Source organism: Trypanosoma melophagium (genome assembly GCF_022059095.1).
Source record: "Trypanosoma melophagium isolate St. Kilda chromosome Unknown ctg19segment0, whole genome shotgun sequence".
Taxonomy (NCBI): domain Eukaryota; phylum Euglenozoa; class Kinetoplastea; order Trypanosomatida; family Trypanosomatidae; genus Trypanosoma; species Trypanosoma melophagium.
In genome coordinates, this window is record NW_027125148.1 from 416,121 (window position 1) to 436,965 (window position 20,845).

Consider the following 20,845-nt stretch of genomic DNA (forward strand, 5'->3'; position numbering starts at 1 on the left):
TTATTGTGCTTCATGAGTCTATAGTGATGCTACGCCGTGTAGGTTGTGTTCGTGTTGCTTTGGGTAGCCGAGTTCTTTGGCTCTTGTCAATGGATACGATGGCTAACGCTAGAAGAACGCATACTACGGGAGAAAATGAAAAAGATGGGAAAACGGAGATTCACCACACAAATGATAAAGCTCCAAAAGAGGAGAAACAACAAAAACAACAAGAAAAACAAGAATCGCTCCAACAGCAACAGGACGAAAAAACTGCAGATGGGAGTTCTACGCCATTAGAATCTCCCTTGTCATCCTCTTGTAAAGAAACAAAAGGGATTGGCTCTGAGGCTGATAGTGTGCATCACAAAAACACAGATCCCTCTTCTACTCCTAATTCTAATTCCTCTACTCCTCCTACTACGAACAGCGAAACGGAGAAGACTACGGCGGCGGCCACTCCGGCGTCTATTCCCCCGTGTGTGGAGCCCATGCGGTGGGTTCAACGCCCGTACGAAGACGCCGCGACGGCCCCAATTGTAGACGAGAACGGGCAATACATCGTCTCACGTGTGCAGTGGCCGACGGGGGAAGTGGCGTACACAACACCGCCGCCGCCGGACGGCAAACTCGCCCCCCGATTTGGATATAACGTCGTGCAGGTGAAGAAGGACTTTTCGTGGTGGAAGCACTATCAAAAGTACCCCCGCATCTCCGTGGCGTATATTAACATTCAGGTGCTTTTTCTCTTGGGCACGGCGTGGCTCGCGGCGTTTCTCATGGAGGAGCACCGCCGCACGATGGACGAGATGCGGACGCCCGGCGCACTTGTGGGCGAACAACGCGGCCGCGGCCCGTCAGGCCGTCAAACGCAGAAAGTGCGAGTCACGCGGGAGGAGATGTCGGCGCTGGTGGACCGGGCGCAGAACAACTGGCTGGATGCGAACGCCGAGGCAAATTACATTGGATCGAAGAACTACGCCATGAAGAAGATACCGCGGCCCACGGAGTTCGCCGTGGAGGACTTTCGTAAGCGGTGAGAGAGAAAGAAAAAAGAAGAGGAAAAGAAAAGTGGAAATTGTTGGGAGGTGAAAGGAAAAAGAGAGAGAAGAATAGGAGAAGAAGAAGTAGAGATGGAGAGGTAAGACATGATTAGTTGTATCGTGTGTTGAAGAGGTAATATATATATCTATATATATATATATATATATATATATATATATATATATAATGAAAGAAAACCAGTAACGAAACAAGAAAATGAGATATTGGGGATTATGCTGTGAGTCATAATATTTTTGGGAGAGAGAAATGGTTAGATATACATACACACATACAAACTCAAAAAGAAAAGGGGAGAAAATAAAATAAACTTTATTGATTACAGTGGAATGAAGCTTCTTTGTGTTGGTGCTATGTGTATTTTTACTACTTATTTCTAACTTATGCATAGATGCCTGTAAGTTATAATACAAACGCACCCAAACCATAGAGAGGAGATTTAACTGGTAATTTATTTAGTATATTTTTTAATGTGATACGGAGATTCGTTTTCTGTCGAGACATCACAGAGAAACATAGATCTGTATACGCATAAAAAAAAAATGCATTTTTTCTTTAGTTCTATATATATGCCTGAATCCATATGCGCAGATGCATGCCGAATCTTAATGCGGATGAAGAAACACACACAAAAAAGAAAAGAAAAGAAAAAAGGATATTGGAAAAGAAAATTAAATTAGAAATTATTGAAATTCTTACTACTATTTTCTTTTTTACTTGGTGCATTCCATTTTGTTTAGAAGTATTCTCTTTTTTTTCTCTTTCTCTTTTTCATTACCTATCTCTTTCTTTTCTTTGATTACAAGGTATGCTTTACATCTTTTGTGAAACACAAACAAACTAACCAACCATACAAATATGCCAACAAAGAGTCGTTTTGCCTCTTCTGTACCAAACAAAAATGCACGTCCATTCTCATTACTGGATGCCCCGCCGGAGTATTACGTTGCCGTACGATCACCTCTCATTCAAACTCCACAAGAACATCAACTGCGACGTCATTCAAAGGAGTGTTTCAGTGTATATGGCTATACAGATCCAAGTGACATGTTGGATCGACAACCCTCCGCCGATGATGTTCCATTAGCGGAACATCAAAGGCGTCTACCACGTTTACCAATTCCACCGCTGCAAGAGACATGTGAAGAATTTCTTAAATCTGTTGAAGCCATTGCCTCACCTGTGGAGTATGTTGTTGTTTCTAAACTCGTGGATGAGTTTAAGGCAAGTGGTGGTGTGGGAGAGAAGCTAGATGCACTTCTTCATGAATGGGATGAACGGTGTGGACAGCCAAGTTGGTTGGAGGATTTCTGGGATGATGCCTATCTTTGCCCACGTGATCCAATTCCAATTAATGTGAATTATTTCTTTGGATTTAGTGCACATCCAAACCGAAAAGCCATGACTCAAGTTGGTCGTGCTGCAAGTCTTCTTTGGGGTGCCGCCTCTTATTTTGTCGATACACGTGATGGAAATCTTTTGTGTGAGTATGAACGGGATAAACCGGTATGTATGTGTCAAAATCGTTTTCTCTGTTGTACATCGCGAATACCTGGAAGATATCGAGATCGTAATGTCTGCTATCTTGATTCTCCTTCATTAACAGATGATGAATTACATTCTAAGAGTGTAGAGTATGTTTCACTTCCAACGCCTCCCAAACACTGTGTGGTGATTCAACGTAATCGTTTCTTCTCTGTAGATGTATTAGATAATAAAGGGGTACCTATTGATGCGGCGACTCTTGTGGTAGCGCTACAACTCATTGGTGAGCAAGTTAATAGTACAGAAGATGCAGGACCTCCTGTTGGATTATTTACAACAATGGAGCGTACAGGATGGTTTGAGGCAAGAGAACATCTTAAAGAACTTGGAAACTATCAAATATTACGTACTATTCAGTCTGCTATTATTTGTTTGGCTTTAGATAGTGTAGAAGTAGTAACATCTGATGAGGCGGCTCGTATTTTTCTTCATGGTAGTGGTACAAATAGATGGTTTGATCGTCATAATATCATTGTAACACGTGATGGATGGGCTGGAGTTAACTGGGAACACTCCGTTGTGGATGGAACTTCCACATTACGTTTAGCAGATCGTATGTATCAAGCGGATTGTAATAACGCGTTTACAAGGGAATATGTAGAAGAGTTAATGTTAGATGAATCTCGTCGTGAAATTGCTAGAGATCTCATTACCGAGTTGGAATGGAAATTAGATCCAGAGTTAAATTTTGCGATGAGTGAGGCTTTTGCAAAATATAAAACGATGATTGAAGTAAATGAAACAGCAGTTCTACGTTTTCGAGACTTTGGTGGATCTTTTATGAAAGATTTAAAAGTTTCTCCAGATGCTTTTGTACAACTTGCTTTTCAACTTACTTATTATCGTATGTTTGGTCATACCTGTGCTACTTATGAGGCGGCGAGTACACGAACATTTCTACATGGAAGAACAGAATGTGTGCGAAGTGCCACTAGAGCCGCTTTAGACTTTTGTATTGCAGCTTCTGAACCAGTATTTGCAAAACGTGCGGGATCACGTTTACCAACACAACTTACTTTAATGCATGAAGCCATTCAAGATCATGTGGAAAATATGAAACGTGCAAAAAATGCACATGGTATTGATCGTCATCTTCTTGGTTTACGTTTACAAGCTGTAAAACATGGAATTCCAATTCCTGAATTATTTGAAGCCCCTATTTTTAAACGAAGTGCACATTGGAATATGTCCACATCCCATTGTGGCAGTAGTAGTTTAAGTCTTTTTGGTTTCGGTCCTGTAGTGGGTGATGGATTCGGTATCGGTTATATGATTAAGAATGATCACGTTGATATCTGTGTTACTTCCAAGTATTCCCAACCATACGCTAGTTCACAGGTATTCACAACACTACTGCGATCATCCTTATTACATATGATTGGAATCATTTACGGTAAATCTGCAGATAAACGGACCGAAGTGCGTACGTTATTATTCTCTCACCCAACAGGATTTAACGATTTCAACTATGACAGCGAAGAGGGATTTATATACAAGGGTTCGATAAGAAGTGATATGCAAAGCAGCTTTACTGTTAGACGAGATAATTAAAGAGGGAAATGTTTTTTTTTTTTTTTTTTTAGGGGGTGGGGAATCTCTTCAGCGTTGTCTTTTTGCTTTTTATTATTTGTTTCTCATTTACCCATCTATTTCCTTTTTTTTGGGGTTTTACTCCCCATTGCTAACGTTCATCCACGCAAACACACACACAAATGGCATTTTCCTTTTCTTTTTTAGTATAACAGACAGATATTCTTTTTCTGTACTTTCTCTTTTTTTTTCCTACCTTTGTGATTGTGTGGTTGCCATAAGTGAATTTTCTTTCCCTTACGAGCGTTTATCATTTTCCTTTATCATCCTTATTTATTCCTTTGTCTGTTTTTTTTTCACTCCGTCGTTTGTCTTATTTAAGAAAGAAAGAGAACTTGATGGGGTTCTTTATTTCTTGTTTTTTTTTGTTTTCTCGAAATTCAGTAAGAAAAAGACAGAAAAAAGAATGAGAGAATAATGTAGGTAGAACCAAGTACCGGACTAACGATGTGAGAAAAAGATACGAAGAGGATTTTAAAAAGAATCTATCACCCACTGAGGTTAAATTTTTTGCGAGCGTTTTCGCTTTTTTCTTTCTTTTTTTGTTGCATCTTCACTCAATCCCCACGCTGAGTGATGTGAGAGCTGTAAAACCCCCTAAGTAATTGCCATTTTATATCGTTGCAATTACGTTTGGATATTACTCTTGTTTTTTTTATGGTTTCTACTGTTGATTGTTTTCATGAGCTCTCAAAGGTATTATTATTTGAAACAATATATTGATGATTATATATATATATATATATATAATAATAATAATAATAATAATAATAATAATAATAATAATAATAATAATAATAATAATAATAATAATAATAATAATAATAATAATAATAATAATAATAATAATAATAATAATAATAATAATAATAATAATAATAATAATAATAATAATAATAATAATAATAATAATAATAATAATAATAATAATATTAATATTAATAATAATAATAATAGTAATAATAATAATACTAATAATAATAATAATGACAATCAGTATTGATTGTATTAATATTATTATTCAGTCTTTACTGTTTTTGTACTTTTCTTGTTTCTTTTCCTTTTTTGTTTGTTGTATCAACAAGTCTTTCTGTATTTGTGTGGGTCCCCCCTTTACTTTTTCCTTTATTTCTTTCTGTTTGTTTTGATTTATTATTATTTTTTTCACCTTTCTTATTTTCCATTAGTGAAAAGTAAGCCATAGACTATTATTATTATTATTATTATTATTATTATTATTATTACTCACTCTCTCTCTGAGGACGAAACAAAAGACAAATAACACACAATGAAGGATACGCCCCCATTATCCAACAAGCGTGGAATAGAAACAGAAGACGCACCACGGAAATTTGTCACGTACTCTCTACAAGAAAATAAGGAAAAGAAATTAAACGAAGCCAATGCGAAATTATCATCTCGTGCCCGTATTCTCGCCTCAAAACTCTCCCCAATTGAACAGGCGTTATTTAATATTCCCATCGAACGTTGGGGGCAATTAGACCGCCATACACTTAAAGGCTATCACTGTGCCGTTCCGCACCCCATCACATTAAACAATCTCACTCCGGTGGATAAAAGTGATCCCATTCTCCAACGAATTGCGTTATATAAAGGCCCTGTTATTAACCTGCAGTTGGATGCAATTGTGAATGCCGCGAATAATCGTTGTTTGGGCGGCGGTGGTGTCGATGGGGCAATTCACACAGCCGCAGGGCCTTTACTACTACGGGAATGTGCGACATTTCATGGATGTGCCACAGGGCAATGTCGACTAACAAAGGGATATCAATTACCCGCTAAATATGTATTACATACGGTTGGGCCAATTGGGGAAAAACCAGAGCAACTGCGTAGTTGTTATCGCACCGTGTTATCTTTAGCACGTTGTAATGGATTGCGAAGTGTGGGTTTCTGTTGTGTGGGTACGGGTGTGTATGGATATCCATTACTGCCGGCAACGCGTATAGCATTAGCAGAGACGATGCGGTTTCTCTCTGAGAATACGGATGCGATGGATCTATGTTGTTTTGCGTGTTTCCGCGATGAGGAGTATAACGCCTATGTTTCTAATATACGAGATGTTTTAAAGAATGTATTGTCTAAAACTTCAAATACATAGTAAACCGTTGAAAGAAATAAAATTAAAAAAGAAAAAAAAAGAAGGAGTAAAGGTGTATAAAGGGTTTTTGAACAAATACGTCTTTTCCATTTATATTTAGGTATTCAAAGGAAGAAATACAGTGTTTCTTTTTTGCTTTTTATTACGTACAAAAGAAGAAGAAAAAAAACGACGGAAACACGAGATATAGTTAAGGTTTTATACTCTCTAAAGACAACTTTATCAGCGCTAATTTGTAGGAGTTATTATTATTATTATTATTATTATTTATTTATTTATTTATTTATTTGTATTTTTATTTTATTTCTTATTCTCCTCTTATTGCTGTACAATGTGTTACATTTACAGGATTGGACTACATTCTATAGTAGTGTTGTTTCACATTCAAAATGTTTTCTTCCTTTACAACAGTTTTTTTTGTGTTTGAAGTATAAATAAAACTCATATTGCAATCTTTGCAGGTGATTTTGGTGTATGTGTGTAACGGTGTCTGTCTCTTATCTTTCTTGTTAACAAATATTATAGTGTCATACATGTATATGAATGATCCGAAACATTTCTTTTTTGATTTGATGATGTAATATATCAATAATTGATAACGTCTTTTTCTTCGTTTCTTTTTTTCTTTCTTTTTAGCTATAGTGAGAGAATGTCACATCGTCTCATTCTCCCACTTCCTCCTGCCTTTTCTTCTCCCACTACTACTACTACTACTACTACTACTAATAAGAATAATAATAATAACAGGAGTACTGGTCACAACAATAGCAATAACGATAATAACGATGACGGCAGTACTTTAATAGGAGAATACACCACATTTACACATTGTGATTCTCGTCTTGATGGATTACATCCACAACTGCAGGCGTATCTCCAGCGACTGGGCAGTTTTCTCCGCAAAACACGATTAATTCAATATCATCCCGATAACTTTTTTAACTTTCTTCTCAACACTGATACAGACGCCAATGGCAATCCCACTCCGCTTCTCCACCTTGATGGCACTATGGTACAAGAAGCGGAAGTTAAATACATGCGGGATCTCTGCAATGCCCTCGCGGCGGTGATACCGAGTGAAGATGCACTTATGGATCAATTACATCTTCTCATTCGCGATGGTCCACCGGCGGGAGCGGCCGAATGTTTGCAGGCATTCTTTGAAGAAACAAAGGCACTGCAGTTACACCGCCAACGTCGACCAAATAATGATAGTGCCAGTGAAACACTACGTGTACCAAATGATGAATCACCACAACCGCAGATGAATGTAATGGAGCAACAACGTCGACAACGTGTAATGGAGGTGGTGCGTGATCACGGAATGGGACCAAAGAAACAGCACGAAGTAACAGTGATGCGTGAGACAATTCTCGATCTTGTGAATTGTTGTAATACCGGTGATTCCGCGTTGGCGCCGGTGGATACGGTTATTAATATTGGCGAAGGAAAAGGATACGTCTCACGTGCGTTAGCGCTCTGTGATGGATTGCAGGTGATTGGACTGGACTGTAATCCATCACACAAGGAACGGGCGGCGGAGCGAGTGGAGATTCTCTTACACGGCCGACTTGCTGTAAACACTACACAGGGTGAGGAGAGAGGACGTGATATGATTAACTTGATGTATCAACCACGTGGACATATGGCAAGTATTGCCTGTCGTGTGCGTTGTGGGGATATGAACTGGGCCGATATACTCCGCGGTCATGTACGTATTTGTGATGCAACATCCGCCATAGATAATAATAACAATAATAATAATAATAATAATAATAATAATAATAATAATAATAATAATAATAATAATAATAATAATAATAAAAATAATAATAATATTGTAGGTGGTAAAATGGGTGAATTACTGACAAAATATAAACTCATCACTAGTACTAGACTACCTCGTGGAATACGTGCAGAGGTGCTTATTCCAGTTCGACAAGAAACAGAAAAACAAGATAAAAACACAGAGAATACAACTGAAAACATAAAAGAGAATATATCGGATATAAATTACGAATACGTTAAAACATGTCTTACCGTTACTGGATACAATTGCGCACCTAATCGTCATTTTGTTATACTAGATGAGGGAAGGCATAAGGAGGCCTTTACGCTGCTCCAACACCGAGAGGATTGTATATCACTGGGAAAAGAAGAAGAAAAAGAAAAAGAACAAAGTATAGATAAACTTAACATTCCACCTGCGCAGATTGCATGGATGTTGAAATTGGCTATACTTATACGTGTTATTCCTCCCGTAGCGGTTAAAATGCCTATTGTACATGTACCAGATCTCCGAAATACCATCATGATGGGATTACACACATGCGGAGATCTTGGCTCTAATGTATGTCAGTTATTCACATCGAGTGCATCTCGTGGATTACTGCTAGTGAGTTGTTGTTGGCATGCACTCACCAATAGTGGATTCCCGTTAAGTTATCAACTTCGAAAGTCTCATTGGTGTACGGAGCAAATCTCTTTATTACTCGCCACACAACCACTTGATATGTGGGCGACAATCTCCGCTAGTGGACACCGAAGTTCGGCTCGTGTACTTTTCTACCGCAGTCTTTTAAAACTTCTTTGGTGTCGTATTCGTGATAAATGGCTGAATGAACGCGTTGAGGAAAATTATTGTTGTTCGTTTCTGGAAGTACCGCACTTGGAACCGGCGTTTCTGCGGCGTATTGCAAAGATAAAAGATACGATGACACTGCAGAAGTTGTACATGGAAGTATGTGAGGAGTATGTTTCAGCTCCTACAGTGAAGGAGAAGAGTCGTACAACAATACAACAAAACGAAGAAGAAATAAAAGAAAAGAGAGAAGTGTGTACATTCTGTCGTTCAGCACAATTGGAATTTCTACGGCGTGCCTCTAATAGAGCGTTAGCGGCGGAAGTGGATGAAATGTACATTTCTGCACACTTCACATCTTTTCTCGGTTTAACGCTATTACGAATGTGGATGTGTCATCTTGTTGAGACGCTTCTCTTGCTGGATCGTGCACTGTATCTCACGGAGTCATTACAGCGGGATGTACACTGCGGCGGCTCTGTTGTTTCCCTCGTTCCACTCTTTGATGGAACTATTTCTCCACGTATGTATGGTATACTAGCTCGTCGTATTCCCATTGAATAGTAATTGAATCTTTTTTTTATATTTTTAGGGTTTGCTTATTTGTTTTTCCGTATATTTTTCTTTTTTTTTTGTTTTCTTTATTTCTTTCTTGTGGTTGGCATGAGGAATTGCATGTTTTCATTCTTGTCTTTTTTGTTTCCCCTTTGTTAACAGATGTTATTATTGTTATATATTCGTACAGTTGTTTCTTTTTCTTTTTCTTTTCTTTGGTGCTTTTAAAGGAATCCTTTTTCGTCGTATTGCTACCATATACAAATATATATTTATTTATGGGAAATATCTACTTGAAAGAAAAGAAAGAAAACTAGAAGTGTGGGATCTCACTCTTTTCACCATTCATACTATTCTTATTCTTATTCTTATTATTATTCTTATTATTCTTATTCTTATTATTATTCTTATTATTATTCTTATTCTTATTCTTATTATTATTATTATTATTATTATTATTCTTATTATTATTATTATTATTATTATTATTATCTCTTTTAAACAGTTTCTTTTTCTCTCTTTTTCTCTTTTTATTTGTAGTCTTCTGAGGTGGGAGGCCATGTGGCAGGGAAACAACTCCCACACACATCAAAATGCATTACAACAACCACAACAGCAATCTAAACAGCAATCCAAACAACAATCCAAACAACAATATAAACAACAACAGTACAGTGAAAGAACACCATTAACATCATCGAGAAATACAACCCTCTCTAGTCTTGCACCGACAGACAATCCATACGTGCAGAACTTCTCACGTGCAACTGCGCCATCGTTATTGTTTTCCTCTGCAGCCGTTCAGCAACGCACACTTCCGCAGTCCACATCCGTTAACGGAAAGCAAAGAAATAGTAATAATAATAATAATAATAATAATAATAATAATAATAATAGTGAGATTGAAATAGCACGTATGAATGAACTACAGCGGCTGCTGCGTTTAGAGCGATATATGCGACTCACATCAGAGCGGCGAATGATTGAAGAAAGTGAAAAAGGCACACGGGCCGCTATTATCATTGAAGCAAACTACGGTGCACGTCTATTGCACTCCATATTCCTAGAAGCCATCGAATCACTCTCAAACAATAAAACTAATAATACCACTATTAGTAATAATAATATTAGTAATAATAATAGTAATAATAATAATAATAATAATAATAATAATAATAATAATAATAATAATAATAATAATAATAATAATAATAATAATAGTACATACAGTACTGTTAGAGAATCTAATGCTGTTGACATGCGTGTTTCTCCCCAACGACGACCACAACACTTATTGCCTCCGCCCCAAGATGTGGATGATACAAATAATATACAAACAACAACAACAACAACTGCGAATTACGAAGATCTCTTAGAAGAAAACGCCGCACTAAGAGAGGAACTGGAGCGGTATAAATCCATTGAAACCGCAGATCGACAGGAAATGAATGAACTCTATCGCAATATGCGAACATTGATTGAACAGTTAACACGTGAGAGAGATGCACTGCACACAGAGCTGGCGTACTGGAAAACAGAGCGTGCCGTTATCTCCCGTAATACAGAGGGTGGAATGCGAATAATGCCATTACAACAGCAGAAAGAACAGAAACACCAACAACCATGGCATTATACACATCTTGTAGGTGCAACTCCGTCGAATACAGAAGAATTGCCTGAATTTGCATACCGCAAACGGGTTCTACCAATCTCACAATGAAGGAGGAAAAAGAACTGTGTAGACGAAAGATTGGATTGGTTAAGGGAGTATTTATAATATTGAAGAAATATATATATATATATATATATATATATATATATATATTGGGAGAGATAGAAAGAGAATAGTTATTGACTATCATTCAAACCAGTCATGATGAATGAGACGGGTAGATACCCCTCAAAAAAAAAAAAAAGAAAAAAACACATTCAGTACATTATACATTGGCAGTGTTTCCTGTAGTTGTGATTCAATTCCAAAAAACATAAATAAATTGGTTATATACATTTACACACATATGCATATAAAGATAAAAATGTAAATATATCTCCTTTTCTTTTTGTTTCTCGCTTCCTCTTTTGTAAGTCTCCCTTTCTCTCTCTCTCTCTACTCCATTTGAAGTGATGTTGCCGCAAAGAGACGAACAGAAACAACAAGAACAAAAAGAAGAATGGCAAAGTTCTCTCTCGCTGCAGTGTTGGGACGCATGTTTGCATTATGAATTGGCCCGTGCTGAAGTATGGAGTCAACTAAAGAATAGTGATATATTTGAACTGGACTGGATTGGAGGAGATACGCTACTTTCAATTGAGGATAAAACATGTATTATTGCGCTGCGTCATATTGCATTGGATTATATCGGGGCTAGTGAAGGCAATATTAATAAATTACTACAAGACTTTAAGAGAGAAAAGAAGAACCTTTTTATTGTTATTAGCGATGATCGTATTTTAATGCATATATTTTTATCCCTCTTGGACTCAATTAAACTTGTAACGAATGCAGTAAATGTACTTAACACATTATGGGAAAAAATACTGCAAATGGATGAACTTCTTCTTCAATGCATTATAAATGCAAATAGGACTCGTACTGCTGTGGAATTAGAGGAAGAAAAAATGCGAGAAAAACTCTTATCATGTCTATGTCAATGGAGACACGCACAAAACCTACAAGAGCAATTACATCAACGTGTACATTTAGCAACATTACACACCATAGAAACAACAGGAAAAATGAGAAGTATAGATGATGCTATTGCGATGGATCGCCGAAAAATATTACGAATACGAAAAGCATTAAGCCCAGATGGAGAAGTACAACAGCAGTTAACACAACAGACATCACACATACAACGTGTATTTCATTTGTTTGAACAATTAGATATACTGCATGAAGAACTACGTCTGGCGCAGGCGTATGAAACACTAGCGCTAGAGCAATTACGCCGTGAAGAGATTGGACATTTCATGCAATTATGTGAGGATGAATCAAATACAATTCAGCGTGAAGTGCAGGTGTCTCGTATGGAGCAGCAACTTGGTATCATTGGACGATTTGCAATTGGTCTTTCAGTATCAAGATTAGGTAGAAAGGAACATGATGATATTCTTCAACAGATGCGGGATAATACAACGAGAGGGATATCAATAACAAACATGGATATGCATACGACTAACGTTAATAATGAAAGTAATTTGAGAAGTGATGATTTCATGTGGCTTGTAAAATGTAATATAGACGATAATAGTAGTTATTGTGCATCTCCTTCCATTACAGCATCGCGACAGTTTTCACTATTGCAACAACAATGTGTGGTGGATCCATCTTGTTATAAGGCGTTAGATAGAATTGATGTTTCCACACACAATCTGAGTGATGTTTCTGCTGCTCCTATAACGTTTGAGGAGGCGGAGACGGGGGATCGTACAGTGGAGAAGGCATTAAATCGAACATTTGATTCTTTACTACGTCTTAACTACATGGAGTTAGCGAATCTACTCGAGAATATTTCTAAACAAGAAGAACAAGAACAAGTGGATTCCTCTCGTTATGTAAAGGTTTCAATTCCCAATGATGTTGTCTTATTTCCCTCTTTTCTTATCTTTATTACCTGCTGTGAATTACACGTAATTGGATCTCCCGCCCTTGCCTTTGCAAGGCACTCTAGTCAACGTATAGATCCCAGTTTTGCTGAAAAGGTTAAGTTTCAATATCAATATCAGGGAGCTGAATCGATTGCAGATCAGGCAATGAGTTATAATGACTTTTGTGCTTTTCTTATCGATCAAGCATCTCTTGAGTATGTGCGGGATGCGTTTCTCTTTACACCCAATGCACTACTGAAACGTATTGTCGTGAATATTGTTATGCCTAAATGGCTGAAAGAAGTTAAAGCCCAGACTGTAAGAGATGCCCATAACAGTAGTGATGACGGAAATGATTTAATAGGAATAAATTCATTAAATTATACATCCATGAAGCCACAATGTAGTAATGACTTGGGCATACTCCTTGATACCGCAGTATCATGGTTGCAAATTAATACATGTACTGTGAAGGATTTTGCATTAGCGTACCGTAAGCATGTTCTTGAGTACAAGTACGCTACGAAAACAGACTTGTGTCGATTTAATTATACAACAACAGCAGTACTTTTGTCAGTATTGTTTCCATCATCATCATCATCATCACCTTTATTATCACTATTAGGTGTAACCGAAGAAACAAAGAAGGAAATAGATGGTTTTCAGATAAACTGTGATATATCTCGATTAGAGGCATTACGGGGTTCATGTGGTGATGTATTTTTAGAGGCGGGTAAATTAGTTAGTGTCGATGGTAGTTTGGATGGTGTAACGGGATGGTTGAGTGTTGGTATTACCAGTATCAACAGAGAAGAACTTAGGCAGCGTGTTTCAGCTGCAATTACAGATATTCTCAATTTTAACTTTGAAGGAGTCTTCTATAATAATAATAATAATAATAATAATAATAATAATAATAATAATAATAATAATAATAATAATAATAATAATAATAATAATAATAATTTATTACCGGATGGTGGGTGCGGTATCTCTCATTCCACACCTGTTTCATGGATATTGCTGCTTGCTGTGTGTGTGAAGCTCTCGTACGATGATAGTGCCTTTGTATGTAAGCTGAATGAACTCTTTCGAGTTCTTATTGTGTCATGATATATACAGTGACATACAAAGTGATATATATATATATATATATATATATATATATAGAGAGAGAGAGAGAGAGAGAGAGAGGAGTGTAAGTTGTATATATTATCGTGTATTGTTATTATTATTTCTTCTTTGCTTATTTTGTTTTGTATTAAGGGGGGAGGGTGATTCAAAACTTAATTTTTTTTTCTCATCGCTCTTTTTGTGATTTTCTTGGATATTATTAATTATTGTTTTATTATTATTTTTTCTTTCGTACATTTTTTTTTTTTGCTTTCCTTCTCCCTTCTTTTCTTTTACCTTATCTTATTTCTCTAATTATCTTTGCGGCCAATTCTCTTGACCGTGCGTCATCACTTTGAGAGCCTACATCTAAGAAACACTTACTACAGTAGGGTTTGAGTTTTTTTTCTTTATTATTCCCACCATTATTATTTGGCCACTTATTTTTTTTTAATACGAAAGAAAATAAATATAGTTAGAAGAAAGGTAGGAAACAAGCATTTATCTATCCTTTTTTTTTCTGTTTGGCTTGTGTAGGATCAAGTAGATACCAGTGAGATGGAACAGCAGGCAGCGGCGATAGGCAATACTACAGCCACAAGCCAAGAGCATTTCAGTGGACACAATGGACGCACGCACTGCCCATATCCACGGTGTTATAATAAAGGTAGTAGAAGCAGCAGCAACGAGGATGATAATAACATGAATAGCAACCACAATATAAATAATAATAATAATAATAATAATAATAATAATAATAATAATAATAATAATAATAATAATAATAATAATAATAATAATAATAATAATGGTAATGAACGTTTTGCGTCTAGTCCAGTGCAGGTGGCACCACGACGACTCCAAAATGGCGATGATGATGGATTTGTAACATCTCCGTTGAATGTGCAGGCGCGTTATCGTCTTCACAGTCCAACGCTGAGTTGCCGCACCGGCGAGGGATTTCACTCGACGTCGCCGTGCGATAATGCCCTGCGATCGCCCCCGCCTGTGTGGAGTGCTGGCAGTTCGTACCACGGAGACTTTACGCAGAATCGCTTTGGGACAGCCGTCGCCTCTAGCGCACCAACGGGTGTTTCTCTCGAGAATAGTTTAAGTAACAGGCCAGTTATGCCGTATCCGGGTAGTTACGCACCGGCAAACTTCGCCATGCCGCCTGTTCTCACCGGTAGTATGCCGCCCTCACGCATAGAGAACACTTCACGTTCTCCACTGAAGGAGAAGTTCTTTGAAAATCCCCAAAAACATCAGAAGCAATATCAACGCATAGGCTCACCTCCCCCAGCGAATGGAATGTCTCCAGGGAATAATAGCTACACCTCACCAATGCTACTTTCAAATACATCACCATACAGTGGCGATCTCACTGGATTACGAAGTCCTAATGATAGTACACAAATACGTGGTAGTGGCAAAGGGAGTCTGGCTACGCTTACAGCTTCTGCCCATGACAGATCACACGCTCGACCGTCAAAGTATAATATTGCAGGAACTCTAGCAGAGGAAAGTTCCACAGTTTCTGGAAGCAGTACAAGTTCCATACGTGATGATTTGGCCCTATGCTCAAATGATGGTCTTTGTACATTAATCAATGACAGAAAACATCAGAGGAAATATGCACATACATGCCGTCTATTTCCATGCTATCATGGTCACGTTGTACGACATGGAAAACTCTTTCGCCACGCACCTGGTCAAATTGCACAGGCGGAAGGATTCTCCAACGATACGGGAAAACGCAAGAAACTCCCAGCAGAGGCCCTCGCAAGTGTTAACTTCAGTTCCATCAGCCCTGAGGCGTCTAATGCCTACCGTGTGATTGTAAGCCATGGTGATCAGAGCTACGAGATATTTGGCGACTGGCAGAGTGTACGCGTGCACACATTCAAGCGTTATTTGCATCAAGTATTTAAAATACCGCCAACATCGCAGGTACTCGTGCGGGTGGAAGGCGCCGTGCGGTTGGATAATGAATTGCAGTGTGTGAGTCACTACGATGTGCGTCCTGACACTGTTATTGCACTGAGGCGAAAGGAGGACGATGATGAACCACCGCGTGTACCGATTGAGGACTTGTAATAAGTGCAACTAGGTGATAATGGAAAATGGTGAAAAAAGGAAAAAAAAGAGAGAAGAGGTATAAAGAAAGTGGTTATTATTGCTATTGCTCTTGTTCTTGTGTTTGTGAGTACTAATGAGCAAGTCAAAGGAAAAAAGAATAGGAGGAATAAGGAATGTGTAATATGAGTTTGGAGTGTGTTTCTTTGTGTGTATCAAGAAGTCTGAAGATATATATATATGTATATATGAAACGAGGGAAAGAAATGGAGAATAAGACATCAATAATAAAAGAAGAACTAAAAAAAGAGAGCAAAAAAAAAAAACGAAAAAATCTATAAAGAATACGATATAAGAGAATATATATTGTTGGAGGCAATAAAGAGAAAAGAAATAGAATGGTAAAGTTACGTGTATTAAATGAAACGAAAGAGAGAAAAACAAAACGAATGGGAATCTCTGCAAGTATATATGTATGTCTATATATGTTTCTTTGCTTACTGAAACATCAAGAAAAGATAGTTGCAGAAGTCAGTCGAAAATTAATGAAACCAACAGAGGTGCTATCATCAGTAACGAAACGTCGTCACTATGTACGAGGGAAAGTAGGAATGATCATAAGAAGCTTACTTATTGACAACTGTGAAACACACGACAACAGGGAGAGTGGTTGTAGCTACGTTTGACGTGTTAGTAGAAAAAAGTACATGATAACGGTCAGAAATGGAGAAAAAAAAACAGAAAAATGGGAAGCACTGAAACATATGCACATATACATACATACACAAAGCAAAAACAAAAGAAAACCTTCTAAAACTAACTGAAAGAGGAAGTGCCAAATATTTGTTGATTCAACACTTACTCGTATAAAAAAAAAGCGAAAGCAAAAGAAAAAAAAAAATGCAGTGGAGACCAAATGTGTGAAATATGAGTAAAAGATGAAAGTACTTTTGCATGCATACACACAAGTGGGAAATAGAGGGAAAAGGGGTGCGAAGTAAATGCTTAAATCGTTCGCCTGAAGGGGAAAAAAAAAGAATATAAGAGAGATGTGTTTTTTTGGGGGGTGCTCCTATTCTAAAAGAGAGATATACGTGTTCAACGGAGAAGTATTGATTATATATATATATATATATATATATATATATAATATTTCTTTATGTGCGTATCATTTGCTTAATTATGGTTATGTGTTTTTATTTTTGGTACGATCATGAGGCATTGGTTTTTATTCCTTCCTTGCTTCCGGTATCCATTATATCCTTTTTAGGCGATCTGGACTTTCTCTTCTGAAATACCAAAGAAAAAAAGAAGAAAGACAGCAGAAGATAAATAGTAGTATTTAAGGGGATTGAAACCAATACACGACACGGGTTGGTTTGTTTTTTTCCGCTTAAAAGTAGAGAAATTATTAAAAACATTACATCCTGACGAAATGTCTATGAATGAGATATGAGGTTTTGGTTTTTTTTTTTCTTTACTTGGGCCCCTTTAAGTGCATTGTACATATAAAGACAGTAAGAGATTTGAATAAGACATGAAGTGTATGCATTAGTGGGCGTGTCTATGTGTTCATGCTATGTTAATGCAAAAAGAAAAAAAGGAAATAAAGCTTTAACATTGTCCGCAAAAAGAACAGAAGATAGCATTGATGACTGTGCCTCTGAGTGAATATTGACTGTCTTTGGTTTCGGACATTCTTTTTTTTCCTGTACCTATGTACCTAATTTATTATTATAAATTTTTTTTTCTATTGTTTTGGTTTATTTTTGTTTGATATTTCAAGATTTTTTTTTCGATAAAATTATAGCTCTATGGCGTTTTTTTTTGTTTATTACTTTCCTCTTTTTTCTCTTCCCCCTTGATTGCCTTCAGTGCAGATGATTTACTTTGGTTTACTATATCTCCTCCTGTTTCTTCCCTTTTCTTTCCCTTTTTCGTGTTATCTTTTATTATTCTTATTATTATTATTATTATTATTAATAATAATTTCCATCATTAATTTTTTTTTTCGTCTACTCGGTTTTTTTTCCCTGTAGTTGAATTGCTTGAGTTTTTCTTCATATCTGATATATATATATATATATATATATATATATATATATATATATATATGTTTTTTTCACACATACACACTCTGTATCTCTATTGTTATTTCTCTTTTTTCTTTGAATCTTCTGTCTCTAAATCTGCGTCTTTTTTTTACTTTATTTCATTTTATCCTCTTTTCCTTGTTTTCCCTCTTTTCGCGCCTCCCTCCTGCCTCTCTTTATGTCATTTCAGGGGTGAGACCAGCACCGCTCGCTCTACTCGCCGGGCGGCATCTTCACATTAAATCCCACCCTCTGAATCTCACTTGTAATGCCGCTCTGGGCAGACCTGCGGGAGCACTTCCGCGGCCGGGTGTGCCTCCCCGGCGTGGTCTACAGCGAGGAGATGCGGGTGGGCCAACGTGAAAGTACACGGGCGGGCGAATCTCTACAAATAACGCCAGCGGCGGCGTGGCACGGCGGCCTCCGCAATGTTCGCATGTCAACGGCCCCCGCGCCGCTATTGCGATCCGCCGCGTTGGCGGCTGAAGTGGCGGGGCCGGCGACTGTGCCGTACACATTCGCCGAACGTGTTGGAATTGTGCCGGTGCATCCCGCACGTGTGCGGCCGCGGCCGTATTATCATCCCATCACGGACTTTGGCCTCTACGACTATGATGAAGTATCGCCAGAGGAGAAGGCCCTCACCGCCCGCTGGATGGCAAAGGTGTTTGAGTTTAACAGCGCCACACCACTAGCAGTGCTGTGCGTTACAGGATGTATTGTTCTCCCACTACACACCGTGTATCGCATGCCGTTACTCGTTGCCGCTGGCGCCACAGGTGTTGCAGCGGAAATCACACGGGCGTATATGGCCGCCGCACCTGAACGGCAGGATTTGGATGACTTCATCCTCGCTAAGGAGATTTGGTATATCAAAAACGTTGAGACGTATCAGTTAGGGATCCCACGTATCCCGAGGGGTCGTGAAGCGGAGTACCATGCTTACTTGGATGGCTCCGTCTCAACAGACCAGCAGCTGCCAGATGAATTGTTGGATGCTCTACACTGAGGTAAGAGGCAACTGAAAAGGAAGGGTGAATATCAAAGAATAAAAAAGAATGGAATACAATATGAGAAATGAAATTGAAAAAAGGAAAGAAGTTCATTGTGATGTTGTTAGTGGTTATATATATATTTCTTTCTTTGCTTGTTTGTATGTGTGTGTGTTGTATCGTATTGTAGTTGTTATGATTGATGCCTTATTTTTTTTATGAGGTGTATTTGTCTGTCGATTTCTGTGTTCTTTCCCCTTGTAAAGAATTTACCCACACTTTTTATTCTGTTGTTCCTTATATATATATATATATGTTTACATATACATATTGTTCTTTGTACTATGCTTTTTTTGTTTCTCTTTTTTTGTTTTAGTGGCGTGAAACCAGGATGAATAGTTCTTCTTCTTCTTATCAGTTCTCTGGAGTGAAGCTAATACCATGGCATGCAATTGATCTGACAGCTGTAGTTCGTCTCGTAGTCGTAGTGATGTGTGGCTCCTTCAATCCAATGCACGTTGCACATATTGCAATGTACGAGGCAGCGTGTGATGCTATTCAGAATAAGAAACATAGTGATAGTGTTGAGGGAACAGCATCATTACCAGTAAAAAAAGATTTAATGACAGTAGTAGTGGGTGGATTTGTTTCTCCTGTGAATGATCACTACAAGAAGGAAGAACTTCGTCCTTTTAGTCAGCGCTCAGCTATATGTACGGCCTCACTCCGAGAACATCCATCTCTCGCAGTTGATGAATGGGAAGGGCTTCAACCTAATTATGTTCGAACATTCCACGTACTGGAGCATCTGCAAAAGTCTGTACAGAGTTGGTATGAGATGGATGCCGGTCCAAGTGAGGCACAATTGGCGTGGGTGCGCCAACATCCCGTGCGTGTTGTTTTTGTCTGCGGAAGTGATCTCTTTGCTTCTTTTCTGCGCCCCGGATGCTGGCCGTTGAAACTTCTACGGAAACTGCTTGAGACATTTGAAGTTCTCGTTGTAAGACGTGCTGGTTCAGCGGGTTGTGCAGAGATGCTGCAACAGCAGAAGAATGGACCTGTGTCGTACGAATTTGTTGAAGAAGAAGACTCTACTAATACCACCATTAACAAGAATGAGAAGAAGAAGATGCTGCTTACACTTGATGTGGCAGCATACCATTTTATAGAGGCTGAAATCTTTGCGAATACCATCTCCTCATCTATGATTCGAAGGATTCTAATGGATGATCCTAAAGCCGATTTACGTGGTCTTGTTGTTGAGGGAGCTGAGACTCTTGTGCGTACGTACTACACTGATGGCACTCTATAGTTTCGTTTAATATATATATCTATATTTTTTTTCTTGGACATTTATGATTGTATGCGGAGAATCTACTTCATTTTTTTTCGTCGTTTCTTTATTTTTCTTGCTGTATTTCTTGTTTTACCTTTTTTTCCTCTTTTTCCTGATATTCATTTATTGCTTTCCTTTATTTTTTCTCCTCCATTTCTTTGAACTTTTCTTTCTGAGGGAATCATTACTAGTACCCATTGTATTCCATTCAAA

General features: G+C 37.9%; 9 protein-coding genes across 9 annotated transcripts; all 9 read left to right on the forward strand.

The window, feature by feature from the left end:
- Positions 1-26: 26 nt before the first annotated feature.
- On the forward strand, positions 27-1,019 carry LSM04_003966 (uncharacterized protein; the record flags this gene model as incomplete). Its single annotated transcript, XM_067337796.1, has 1 exon — positions 27-1,019. One exon carries the CDS (start codon positions 27-29, stop codon positions 1,017-1,019), a length of 993 nt encoding a protein of 330 aa, XP_067192875.1.
- An 880-nt stretch (positions 1,020-1,899) lies between these two features.
- Positions 1,900-4,137, forward strand: LSM04_008148 (Choline/carnitine acyltransferase domain; the record flags this gene model as incomplete). Its single annotated transcript, XM_067337797.1, has 1 exon — positions 1,900-4,137. One exon carries the CDS (start codon positions 1,900-1,902, stop codon positions 4,135-4,137), a length of 2,238 nt encoding a protein of 745 aa, XP_067192953.1.
- Positions 4,138-5,464: 1,327 nt separating this feature from the next.
- LSM04_003230 (Macro domain) lies at positions 5,465-6,298 on the forward strand (the record flags this gene model as incomplete). The annotated part of the gene is made up of 1 exon (XM_067337798.1): positions 5,465-6,298. The coding sequence occupies one exon, from the start codon at positions 5,465-5,467 to the stop codon at positions 6,296-6,298; it is 834 nt and encodes a 277-aa protein (XP_067192856.1).
- Positions 6,299-6,947: 649 nt separating this feature from the next.
- Positions 6,948-9,443, forward strand: LSM04_004127 (Methyltransferase domain; the record flags this gene model as incomplete). The annotated part of the gene is made up of 1 exon (XM_067337799.1): positions 6,948-9,443. The coding sequence occupies one exon, from the start codon at positions 6,948-6,950 to the stop codon at positions 9,441-9,443; it is 2,496 nt and encodes an 831-aa protein (XP_067192878.1).
- Positions 9,444-9,993: 550 nt separating this feature from the next.
- Positions 9,994-11,154, forward strand: LSM04_005576 (uncharacterized protein; the record flags this gene model as incomplete). Its single annotated transcript, XM_067337800.1, has 1 exon — positions 9,994-11,154. One exon carries the CDS (start codon positions 9,994-9,996, stop codon positions 11,152-11,154), a length of 1,161 nt encoding a protein of 386 aa, XP_067192902.1.
- A 404-nt stretch (positions 11,155-11,558) lies between these two features.
- LSM04_009611 (uncharacterized protein) lies at positions 11,559-14,135 on the forward strand (the record flags this gene model as incomplete). The annotated part of the gene is made up of 1 exon (XM_067337801.1): positions 11,559-14,135. One exon carries the CDS (start codon positions 11,559-11,561, stop codon positions 14,133-14,135), a length of 2,577 nt encoding a protein of 858 aa, XP_067192983.1.
- A 558-nt stretch (positions 14,136-14,693) lies between these two features.
- On the forward strand, positions 14,694-16,232 carry LSM04_008359 (uncharacterized protein; the record flags this gene model as incomplete). The annotated part of the gene is made up of 1 exon (XM_067337802.1): positions 14,694-16,232. One exon carries the CDS (start codon positions 14,694-14,696, stop codon positions 16,230-16,232), a length of 1,539 nt encoding a protein of 512 aa, XP_067192961.1.
- Positions 16,233-18,572: 2,340 nt separating this feature from the next.
- On the forward strand, positions 18,573-19,313 carry LSM04_006656 (uncharacterized protein; the record flags this gene model as incomplete). The annotated part of the gene is made up of 1 exon (XM_067337803.1): positions 18,573-19,313. The coding sequence occupies one exon, from the start codon at positions 18,573-18,575 to the stop codon at positions 19,311-19,313; it is 741 nt and encodes a 246-aa protein (XP_067192921.1).
- A 374-nt stretch (positions 19,314-19,687) lies between these two features.
- On the forward strand, positions 19,688-20,608 carry LSM04_003187 (Cytidyltransferase-like domain; the record flags this gene model as incomplete). Its single annotated transcript, XM_067337806.1, has 1 exon — positions 19,688-20,608. One exon carries the CDS (start codon positions 19,688-19,690, stop codon positions 20,606-20,608), a length of 921 nt encoding a protein of 306 aa, XP_067192854.1.
- Between the last annotated feature and the right edge of the window lie 237 nt (positions 20,609-20,845).